Source organism: Ursus maritimus, unplaced genomic scaffold, assembly GCF_017311325.1.
Source record: "Ursus maritimus isolate PB19 unplaced genomic scaffold, ASM1731132v1 scaffold_15, whole genome shotgun sequence".
Lineage (NCBI taxonomy): Eukaryota > Metazoa > Chordata > Mammalia > Carnivora > Ursidae > Ursus > Ursus maritimus.
In genome coordinates, this window is record NW_024423897.1 from 44,586,628 (window position 1) to 44,598,813 (window position 12,186).

General features: G+C 33.6%; 1 protein-coding gene across 2 annotated transcripts in view; it reads left to right on the forward strand.

Moving 5' to 3' along the window:
• LOC103664871 (cadherin-10) overlaps positions 1-12,186 on the forward strand; it is a 110,890-nt gene that overhangs the window by 78,852 nt on the left and 19,852 nt on the right. For both annotated transcript variants that reach the window (XM_040630525.1, XM_040630526.1), the window contains exons 5-6: positions 6,225-6,412; positions 7,951-8,204. In XM_040630525.1, the coding sequence (XP_040486459.1) occupies positions 6,225-6,412; positions 7,951-8,204 (442 nt within the window). The remainder of the gene's footprint in view (positions 1-6,224; positions 6,413-7,950; positions 8,205-12,186) is intronic.

Genomic DNA, 12,186 nt, shown 5'->3' on the forward strand with positions numbered 1-12,186 from the left:
CTATGTTTGTCGAAGTGAAATGATTCTCTATTTGAAACATGTTTCACTTTCTCTATATTGTCTTTTATTTATAGAAGTTGTAAATTAGGGCATAGATTGATTTATCAATCTTTTGTTTTATGCTTTGTTAATCATTTGTCTTATTTTAGAAATCTTTCCCTTACTAAAGATTGCTAAATTATCGGTCTACATTTACTTGTAAATTAAAGTTCTAGAAATAATTTGTGTGTGTGTGTGTGTGCATGTGTGTATGTGTATAAGCTGAGGATTGTTGTGGATAACCAAAAAGATACTGGCTCAGAATTTTTAACTGAAGTTTTTGCATATGTGAAGGAAATTAAAGAGGGACCTTTGCAGGATTAAGTTGGAAATTAACACATTTCTGTGTCCTCACCCTCACATGTAGCAATAAAATAATTTGATTAATATACAGATATGACTTAATATTTTGTAGTTCAAGAATTATTCTGAAACAAAAAAGAAAAAGAGAGGAAACTTACGATGTTAATTCGAACAAGTAATCTTGTCATAATCAAGGCAAAGAAACCTTCAACCCTCTGGCAGGGTTGAATTAATTTTCATTAGGAAATTTCAAAAGCTTGTTTGTAAAGATTGTTGATAAAATATTCCATTAAAATATTAAAGAACTATTTGTTTGCTAAGAATATGTATATTCATATAAGTACATACAGATATATATGTCCATATGTATGTGTTTGTAATCCATATGTATTTGTGCATGTGTGTGTGTGTATGTGTGTGTGTGTGTGTGTGTGTGTAGCTCAGCAGGCATTTGAGACATTTGATATGTTGTTCTATATCTCATGGCATGTAACTCCATCATTTTCCTTCCTTTGTGTCTTTATGAACCAAGTATTTACAACTATATTTTCATGGAGCTGTAATATATCTTTTTGTCTTAATGTCTCTCCCTTTTGTAAAAAGCACTTGAAAAAGAAAGGTATGGCCAGAGGCAGTGCAGATGGGTCCTACCCAGTGGCATCATTTCAGTGGTTTGCTTATCCATACACAGAATCTCCCTGAAGTCACTGTAGACTGCCTGAAGACTCTCTACCATTGTGTTGTTGGAAGCCACAGTCAGCTTTCTCCCCTGGAGGTGAAAGCTCTATGTCTGTGGAAATAGAGTTCTTTAGGGTCATTTGAGCCCACAGTATGAATGTAAAATGTTGTGAAGTGTGGTTTGTGTCTAGACCTCGTTCCCATGCAAAACACTAGTCGTACTTTATTGTGGAGACGAATTGCAGTTGTGTAACTGGGCTGTGGATGACTTGGAGGTTGATATATGTCCTCCTTGCTTCAAGAGGCCATAAAAAAATGATCAATTTTATGGAAATAGCAAATATCCTCAGGCCAAAAGGTGACTTTTGTTTTCTATTTACTTTTGTTGCTTCCCATTTTCTGTCAGTTTGGGGCTTGTACTTTTTTAATAACTTCAAAGGTATATCTCTATCTCAATTTATGATCCATAGTTTTTTTTTTAAGTTGAACTATCTAGCTTGCATTGCCAGAAGCCTGATTTAATGGTTTTTAATCAACTGAATTATTATATTATTGATGATCAAATTTTCAAAATGATGGACAGTAGTAACAAGTTGAGTTTTGTGTTTTCCTATGATCCCATTAATCTGATATCTCAGTTTCTGTCTGAGGAAATCCTGATCTTACTTTCCTTTCCATTCTTCCAACTTAGAATAGCAAATCTCCAAGAAAATTTAATTTATATTATAGAAAACACTTTGGACCAGTGTTTGGGTATAAGGGTTATATTTCATGCTTGTGGAATAAAATTCTAGACCTTTTCAGGGACAACATTTAAAATAAAGAAAGCATAAACAACCAAATGCAAAGTAGGATCTCTGAAAAGGCTTTATTATTTATTTATTTATTTTGAGAGGTTTGGGGGGGCAGAGGGAGAGGGAGGGAAAGAATCTCAAGCAGACTCCACTCTGAGCATAGAGCCAAATGTGGGGCTCGATCTCATGACCCTGAGATCATGACCTGAGCCTAAATCAAGAGTCAGGCACTCAACAGACTGAGCCACCCAGGCGCCCCTCTTTGGAAAGGCTTTAATGGAAAACCTGGTGAAATCCAAATTGGATTTAGTTAATAGTAAAGTGATTAAAATAGCATTTCCCAAAAACTAAATGTAAAAGGTGGTGAATCAAAAATTAAAAATGAACTTGTTAAATGTTACACAATTAGGCGTGATGGATCTTGAATTTTATTCCACACTATGTAACCACTGGACTCTTGCCTGGTGAGCTGAGAAAGAGTCCTCATTTTTCTTTTCTCCAGAAGACTTTATGTAAGAACAGAAAATAAGGAATTTTCTGCTCCATGAATGTTCCTTAAAAATATTTGAGCTGCTAAGGGCTCTTGGATGGCTTGTCAGTTAATCGTCTACCTTTGGCTCAGGTCATGATCCCAGGGTCCTGGGATCTAGGTCTGCATTGGTCTCCCTGCTCAGCCGGGAGCCTGCTTCTCCTTCTTCCCCCACCTCCCTGCTTGTGTGCATGTGCTTTCTTTCTCTCTCTCTCTCAAAAATAAATAAATAAAATCTTTTAAAAAATATTTGAGCTGCTAGTATTTAGAAGGGTAGATCATTTTAAATCATATATCAATATGTTAAATGATCGTTAATCATGTATTAAATCATATTTTAAATCATACTTTATTTCCTCTTTAGTAGCTTTGGTATATTTTTAAGTATTTTTAGGAATTTACCAGTCTAGCTAACTAGTTAATTTTATTGACATATAAATGTTCATAATACTCTCTAATCTTTTAAATCACTACATTTTCTATAGTTGTATTTCTTTAAAATAATTCTTAGTAGATTTTGCCCTTTCTTTCCTTTTCATGAACCATTTTGTTGTATATATTTATTTTGTGAGCCCTTTAAAAAAACTAACTTTTAGCATTTTTATTCTCTTGTTTCTATATTTGTTTTTACCTTGATTACTTTCTGTTTTTATCTTAATTATTTCCTTCTTTTCCTTTGATGGTTATTATGTCTTTTTTTTCTAGGTTCTTATGTTTATACTTAACTCATTAGCTTCAGCTTGTCTTTTCTTTGTATAAAAATACATAAAGTTGTAAATTACCTTCTCTAGGTAGAATTATTTTTCTTTGCCCCATGTTTTAATTTCTTTTCATTGATTTTTTTATTATTTTTAGGCCTCTATATTCGTATCTTATTTGAACCATCAGTTACAGAGGAACTACTTTTAACTTTCTTTTAACTTTTCAAGAATATGATTATTTTGGTGTGACCTTCTCATATTAACCTCTGCCTTAATTGTAGCATGGTCAGAGAATTTAGTTGATATTGATTTGTTAAAATTTATTCAAACATGTCTAATAATTTAATTCTTGATCAAATGGGATTCAATACTTCATGCCTGCTTAAAAAAAATCTGTATTGTCTAGATGGTTTGTGGAGATTTCATATATATATCAATCAAATTGCTCATATTATTTTTTTTTTATTTTGTTAAATATTCCATATAGTCCATATTCTTGGTCTGGTTAAATATCGTTAATTGAAAAGAAGCATTTTTATGGCTATATTTCACATATACTCTAGATCTGAGAATAGATAATCATGGTATTGAAGATTTTAACAGAAAGCAACTTTTATAGACATTATAAACTTAATGGTGAAATTAAAAAAAATCCTAACATCAGTAATAAGTGCTTTCAGTAGAGCAGTGATAATTATTTTTATGTTTTAGAAAAGCTATTTCTGCTACAGTATAATAAATCAGTTTATCAAGGTGCTGCATCTATAAAATTTAATTTTTAAAAGAAAGTTCTTGTAAGTAAATAGGTTGAGTTGGTAATGTTTTGTCATAGAAGCATAGGGAAATAGATATTATCAAAAGGAAGAGTCAGAGGTTGACAGGCAAAGAGTTGTATGGAAAATCAAAATAAGAAAAGCATACTGGAAAAACCTAAACCTAAAAACGACCAGTGTGGTAGAAAGTATTAATTAAGAGAAAGGATGACAAGATAGAGAAGCCAATTTATGGAGGACCAGCTTATGTATGTGTTAAGTATAAGGGGACCAATCAAAGAAGTTTGAATCTCTGAATAATTATCCATAAGAGCATTGTTTTCAAAAGGATACTATGGCTGCAGTGTATAATGAGAGTATCTGAGATTTGATTGGGTTTATTTAAGTATTGCGGCTGGTAGACAAGTTAGAAAGTTTCTCATTTATCCACTACACGAATCAGTATATGGTGGCTACCGCATTCAAAGAAATAGAATAAGAAAATAACAGAGGAAAAATACGAAGTCCCTATTTCGCATGATATCTTCATGGCACATATAAATAAATAAGTAAATATTTAATGACTAGCTGTTGCAAGTATTTTGAAGAATGATTGGGAGTGGTATTTTCAATAAGGCTATTTTCAGTAAAGTGATTGATGAAAGCTTCTGAGGTGGTCACAGTTGAGCAGTCATCTGAAGGGAGTGAGTGAGAGCCATCTGACTATTCAGGGACCGGGATTCTAGAAGAAACAGCAAAGGTAGAGAGCCAATAGAACAGTACCCAAGGAATGAGTCGAGGGTTGCTTTCAATACTGTGCTACCAAAAATAGATGGAGAGGAAAATGTAAAAATAAACAAAAAAAGAACAGGCTGAGACTAACTGGGGTGTAGTGGAAGCCAAGTCTTACTGATGTCTCCTAGGAAACAACTTCCCAAACTAAGCAGACAGAGTGCCTGTGTTGGGTTGTTAGGGCTGCCATAACACAGTACCCCAGATTGGGTGGCTTAAACAACAGAAGTTTGTTTTCTCACAGATTTGGAAGCTAAAAGTCCAATATTGAGGTTCAAGTTCAGGAGGGTCCGTTTCTTCTGAGGCCTCTGCTTGGCTTCTAGATGGCCATCTTCTCCCTGTGTCTTCACATGGTCTCCATTCTGTGCCTGTGTCCAGATCTTCTATTCTTGTTAAGGACACCAGCCATACTGGATTAGAACTCAACCTAATGATCCCATTTTACCTTAATTACTTCTTTAAAGACACTGTCTTCTAATGCAGTCACATTCTGTGGTACTGAATGGGGGTTCAGGCATCAATATATGAATTTTGAGGAGCACATCCCCTAAACACATACTGTAACACTGTAACAGTGCCATTTCTCAGGTTTGGTAAATTGCATTGTGATTACAAGAGGATAGTGGGGGAAGGATTTTATGTGGAGAGAAAGAGCATGTGAGAAACATACAGATTTAGGAAATTGAATTTTGACAAGAAAACTTTGGAAAAGTCCAGTTTGGTGCAAATCTTTCATAGAAATGACCAAAGGAAAATACACTGGGAAAGATATACTCAGGCAAGAACATGACTAGCTAAGAGGTCTAGACTTCATTGTGTATATTAAGGAGAATTACTTAGGGCTTATGAGCATGTAGGTGCTATAATCAGAAGTGTGCTTCAGGTCGATTAATCTGTCAGTAAAACATAGTTTATGATCAGGACCTAGAACATAAATCTCATTGGCAGTAGAGGTTGTTCCCACTGGAGGCACATCTAGGTGCACTAGGGACTTAGCTAAATTCTTGTTTTGCTGTGGCATAGAGAGGAGTTTGTCAGGATTGAGTGTTTTCACAGTGACACTGTGAAGGGCCTCTTTGTGTTTCTCCCACAGACTATCCTTTGTTGCTCCTGTCACAAATAGGAATAGGATTCCTCCTCACGACAGCTGATTTTATGGAATTTTGTAATGTTCTGTCCTTCAGCTCAACTAACCTAAGAGTAGTTAATAACTAAGTACAACAAAGAGAAAATAATTAAATATAAATATTTACTGTATGTTCTGGGATTTGTGGTGATTGTATAAGCACACACAGGTACCTCTCTGCACTCAAAGCTCATCTCCAGTTATTTGTGCAAATGCAAAAAAAGACAATGTGCTCATTTTTAAACCAGAGTTCTTAACGCTCTTAGAGATTGGTACTCACTATTTGTAATATGCAGACTCAAGCCTCCCAAATTTCACGTTTTCCATTCTTAGACCTTAATTTAGTGTTATCCATACCATGTGTATTCAACTCATTAATCAGTCAACACTGATGTAGAGCTTAAGATTTATAATGTTTTCTCATATGCAATTTACCTTTGAATATTCTATTGAGGAATCTCTCTTTCTCTCCCTCTCTCCCTTTCTCTCCCTTTTCTATATGTTTTGCAGACACCATCCACCTTCGAGTTCTCGAGTCTTCCCCAGTTGGCACAGCCATTGGGAGCGTAAAAGCAACGGATGCTGATACGGGGAAAAATGCAGAAGTAGAATACCGAATTATCGATGGTGATGGGACTGATATGTTTGACATCATCACCGAGAAGGACACACAGGAAGGCATCATAACTGTGAAAAAGGTGCACACCATCAGTATAAATAAGCACCTGCCCATTTAGCAAATAAAGATTTCATTATGTGCTATCCACTCGCGCATTATCCGTTAGGAGATGTCGCTATCAGTCCAAATGTGATTTTTATTGTGCGCATGTACAAGCAACATAAAGCCAAAGATCTCCTTGAACATTTTGGCCAAATGCTTTTGTTGATTGAGACATGAAACCTTAGTTCTTACAAAATTTAAAAGGCAAATTAATAGATGTGTGACTCTATTTCTGAGGCACGTGAATAAAAGCCCCCCCATTATAACATTGTTTTCTTAAGAAAAAACAGTTAATAGCTAATAATGGCAATATATCATCACAGTGGGAGGCATAAAATGTAGCATGCCATCTATCCAGATGTAGGAAGCAATAATTAACGTTGCTAATAAAAAGAGACAGCGTATTTTGGAAGGTAATTTAATTGTTCACATTTTCCCTTCTGCTACATAAATTAAACTTTTCTAACATATGCTCAGTGATACAGTTTAAAGGTAACTAGTTTTTTTATTGTAGAGTCAGTACCACCATTTTAAGAAAAAATTAAGGCCCCGTAAAAGTTAGATCCTAATGAAATGTGCTAAAAAGTCTATTGCCTGAAGTAACCACTGAAACACTGAGTAATCACAAAACTATCCAGAGGTTCTGTTGCAAAGGCCAAGGTGACAACCAAATGGTTTGAAATGGACTGTGACCAGTGAAGGACGAAGCAGCTTCTTTGTTGTTTTTTCATGCCTGGAAAGTAATAGTAATGCAGATAGAATCTACTGCTTATCAGATTAAAAAAAAAAAAAAGGGAAGGTTGAAGGAATCTGAATCCACAGTGTCTTTTTCCTGTTAACAAAACATACCTTTTAGAGGGGTGAGAGGGGAGGAGCTTGATTTTATACTTGTGACAGTTACACTACATCGATATTTAAGTTCTGGTTTTTTTTTCATAATGTAACCTAATTACTAAGTTGCTATCAAAGTTTTTCTCTATTCTCTTTACTCCAGGTTTTTTCCTTATCTTCAGCGTTTCGTACAACTGTTGAAAGCTTTATATAAGTCTTCAAAATTTTATAGTTCAGGTAGTACCGTGCCATTAAACTGAATGGAAATCATCACAACATAAATGTAAAAAGATAACTGAATTTTTTGCTTACATACATTAAGCAGTAGCCAACACCTCAGCCCACACACATGCACACGTAAACACACACAGTCTCCGAGCCCATTTTTTGTAACGAGTCACCACATAATGAGATAGGTTTTAACATCCTTTCCAATTTGTCCAAGATTTAAAATCTAATTTTCCGATGTTCTGAAGTATTGCACATCGAATACATAAAAACTAAAAATTGAACCCTGTCCGATATGCAAAGGTTATATTACTATTTTTTATTACTTTTAATTATTTACACTTAATGAACAACCTGACAGAACTCAACCAGGCTTTAAAAATCACACTGTGACTTGAAAGGAGCATAGAATCCAATTTCCCTCACTCTAATTTGATGATTTATTTATTTATACAGCCACTTGACTATGAGAGCCGAAGACTTTACACTCTGAAGGTTGAAGCAGAAAATACCCATGTGGATCCACGTTTTTATTACCTGGGTCCATTTAAAGATACAACAATTGTAAAAATCTCCGTAGAAGATGTGGATGAACCTCCAGTTTTTAGCAGATCCTCCTATCTGTTTGAAGTTCATGAAGATATTGAAGTGGGGACGATCATTGGTACTGTAATGGCAAGGGACCCAGATTCTACTTCTAGCCCCATTAGGTAAGTATGCCTATGTTTCATATGAAAGAATGAGAATTAAAATAAATATAGAGATCATGAAATTCTATTTATAACATTTAATGCATTGCAATATATGAGTCTCTCCATAAGTGGTACATAAATTTGAGGAGCACAGGTGTTTATAGTAAATTGTCTCTGAATGTCTTGGGGCAAGACATACACAACCTCATCATTTGGTCTAGTTCAAATCATGCCTTTTAGCCTAGCACCTAGCTTGTATCATCTGTCCGTCCCTTTAAGGTACTTGTTGTTCTGACCTGGGTACAGATAAAGGGCACTGTGTCAGCTGTGCATTTGCAATTAACCAAATCACTTTATTTGTGCTTTCAGTTATTAAATGATATGTGAAGTTGAGAGTTGTAACAGTTAAAAGAATATAATTACAGCAATGTTACGATGCAGTTATATTACATATTAGAAACTCCCCTATTCTCCTACCATCAAAGAAGGGAGGATTTTTGTTTGTTTTTGTTTTGGCTGTTTCAAAAAATATTTAAAAAAATATTAGAGCATTCCAGAAAGATCACAGTAATTTCAAATTTTTTTTTTATCGCTTTGCTTTCTTACGGCAGCCTAAAAATATATGGGATGTGAATAACATACAAATAAGAAAGACTCAAAAGCTTTTATTGACATTTGTTGTATCATTTTAAAGAAATACAGATATCTATATATAACATTGACCATCAAAATGACTGTTATTTTAAATTGTTAGTACATCATGTGTTTTGGATTTCATTCGCTTCCCTATTCTCAACAAGTTAATTTTCTTTCCTCCTTGCTCCACATGGACCAGTCAAGTAAGAGTTTAAATGATGGTTAACAATTTCCGAGCACACTCTTCTCTGATTCCTAAGAACACAACAGCAGAATGTAGAGAATCTCTAATTTTGTATGCCATGTGACTCTAACTCAAGTTAAAGTTAAAAATGCTATAGGTCTACCACATCTCCAAGTGAAGTCGTATTTTATATATATTAAAATTAGTATTTGATTTGTATAATTTTATCTATTTTTTGTTTTGCTTTTATATTTTTTTAATTCCAGTGTAGTTAACATACAGTGTTACATGTTTCAGATGTACAAGATAGTGATTCAACAGTTCCATGTATTACTCAGTGCTTATCAAGATAAGTGTCCTGTTATTCCCATCGCCTGTCTCACCCATTCCCCACCCCCCTCCCCTCTGGTAACCATCTGTTTGTTCCCATAGTTTAGAGTCTCTTTTTTGGTTTGTCTCCCTGTCTCTCTTCTTTTCTTTGTCCATTTGTTTTGTCTCTTAAATTCCACATGAGTGAAATATGGTATTTGTCTTTCTCTGATTGACTTACTTTGCTTAGCATTATACTCTCTAGGTCCATCCATGTTGTTTCAAATTGCATAAATATTTTCTTATATTCACATAAAGCATCACAGGTTACATATATGGTAATCATGTACAGCTCCCAGCTGCCAGCATGACTTCCCCATAATTGCCTCTTCCCCAGTCCATTTGTCTTCATTGAAATTGCTGTATTGCTTGGATTTTTTTTTCCTTTGAAGCTTTTATATAACCATATACGTGTTTAATTTTACCCATTCAATACTTTCCAAGCATTTTCCTGGCATAGCTCCTAAGTAACTTTAACAGGGGCTGTGTGCTGCGTTCCTGGTTTTAAAGTGGGCTTTTTTAAATGAAATATAGTATTTTTTTTTTAAAGTTCAACTTAAATCCAGTGGTGTTATAAAGTGGCAATATAAATATATTCTCCACAAAATGAAATCGATTCTGCATCCTCTTATAGACTGACAGTTATTATATGTCAAAATATGTCTGTGGATTTTGAAACTAAAATAAAATATTTAATCAGAATGGAAATCTAAGGAAGGAATCCATTTATCTATACTATATAGTAACAGAATTAATGCGTGTTAATGACAAAGTCTATGCCATAAAGGTTGTCATATAATTGGATTTATGCAAACTTGATGTAGAAAATGCAATTGAAAATTTTTGAATCTTAATAATGATAGAACTACAGTATATATATATATATATATATATATATATGAATCAGGGATAAAATAGCTTTACAAATGAAATGTATTTATGGGATAGATAATATAATACTGGGCATATTATAAATTCTTTAAGTCATATTATAGATGTTAATGCAATAATCAAAGGGATTTACTTAAATGTTCATTCTGGAAATGATCTTAAAAAGGAAAATGAAAATTAGCACACATAATTTGCTAACAGAGAATTGGAAAGTATAATTATGTCATGTTTGAAAAGGAACCAGGATCTGTCTGTATCTTTAAGATAATTTTGCATAGTCCTCTAAATTTTGTCATTAGTTTTTAACCTAAATTATAAGAAATAAGACAAAACACACATAAAATGATTTGACAAGGACAATAATGCTTTGTATTTATTTACATAATGCAACTTCACATCATACTTCTATAGAAATAAGAAAACTTATTTGCCAGAATACCAAAGATTTCAGTTGTGTTTTTTTTTAACAAATATTTGTGGATCACTATATCAGATATTAATATATTTCTCAAGAAGTTCTCAATCTGTTAGGGAAGAAGACTCAGTATGAGAAATAATATTCATTGAGTGCTTATTATACTTCAAGAATGACGCTTGGTTTTTTGATGTTTGATTTCCTGTTTGAAATGTAACTCACATTTTGATGTTGAAATGAATTCCTAATACAAGGTGGTAAATGGTACATTTTGATACTACATTTAGAGATGAGTGCTAAAAGATACTTTGGGATGGAATAGACAAATAAGCTTCTACTTTAGGTAATCATGGAACACTCAAAGGAGGACGAAAATGTATGTTGAGTCTTTCAGTAGTAAAATAATTCTGTCAAATTGAGAAAGAATTTGTGAATTATTCCAGATATAAAGATTCAGTGTTTTGCAAACTTATGTGTAAATGGTAAGACATGCAGTTTTAATGCAAAACTAAATTCATATGGTATTAATAGAGAGGGCTAGAACTGATTAAGAAGATTTGTTAATTACTGGTTTGTTCCAGTTAGAACTGATTTAAAATAAAAATCTAAAACAAGCAGTCCAAAGTAAAATCACATTAGTTGTATTGATGGCTTAAGTTGTTCTTCTAATGAAGTTCATTCAAAACCTAGCATAAGGATCGTAACATTCGATTGATTTTTGGAAATATCATACAGGTTTGGAACATTAAAAGAGAAAAGAGTTTCATGGCACTTTAAAAATTACTTTGGATTATTACTCACAAATCACAATTTAAAAATAGTATTTCATAAGGTTTTCCTAAAAATAAGTGACAGTCGTGGTTTAGGAAAAGATACACCGTTACTGAGTGTTACTCCTGGACTTGTCATCTGTGCTTTGCTTTGTTCATTTTTTTAATATGGAGCATTAAATATAACTTGAGGATTATGCTTGACAACTCAAGGATTATAAAGCATTTGTAAGCAACTAGGATTGTGAAGTGGAAGGAACCGATAGGGGATATAACTGTCTTAAACCTTGCCTGACAGTCTCCCAAGTAATGGGATTTATCCCAACTATAGCAACCTGATTGATAAACCTGGAGTTAGGCTTTAGAATGACACCCAACACAAGTCTTTAATCAATTTGCAGCATAGTTGGTTTCTTATACATATGCTAAGACTTTAGCTTTTTATTATAATATTTTTTTTTACTGAGACTACTTGCTATAAATATGTGAAAACTCCTACCCCAACTTTTCTGTTTTTAAAAGAATCTTTAGTTAAAATGTATACATTTTTTAATGATACATATGGTTAACTGAAGCTACATGGGTATCATACCATGGAGTTACTAAACATCATCATAAATTTATAACCTGCTAGTCTTTGAAACTAATGTTGGCTCCAGTTTCATCATATGAAAAAGACTTTGCTTCTGGGAGTGCATTTTTGCATTTGATCCTTACAGTAATTCCTTAACAGAA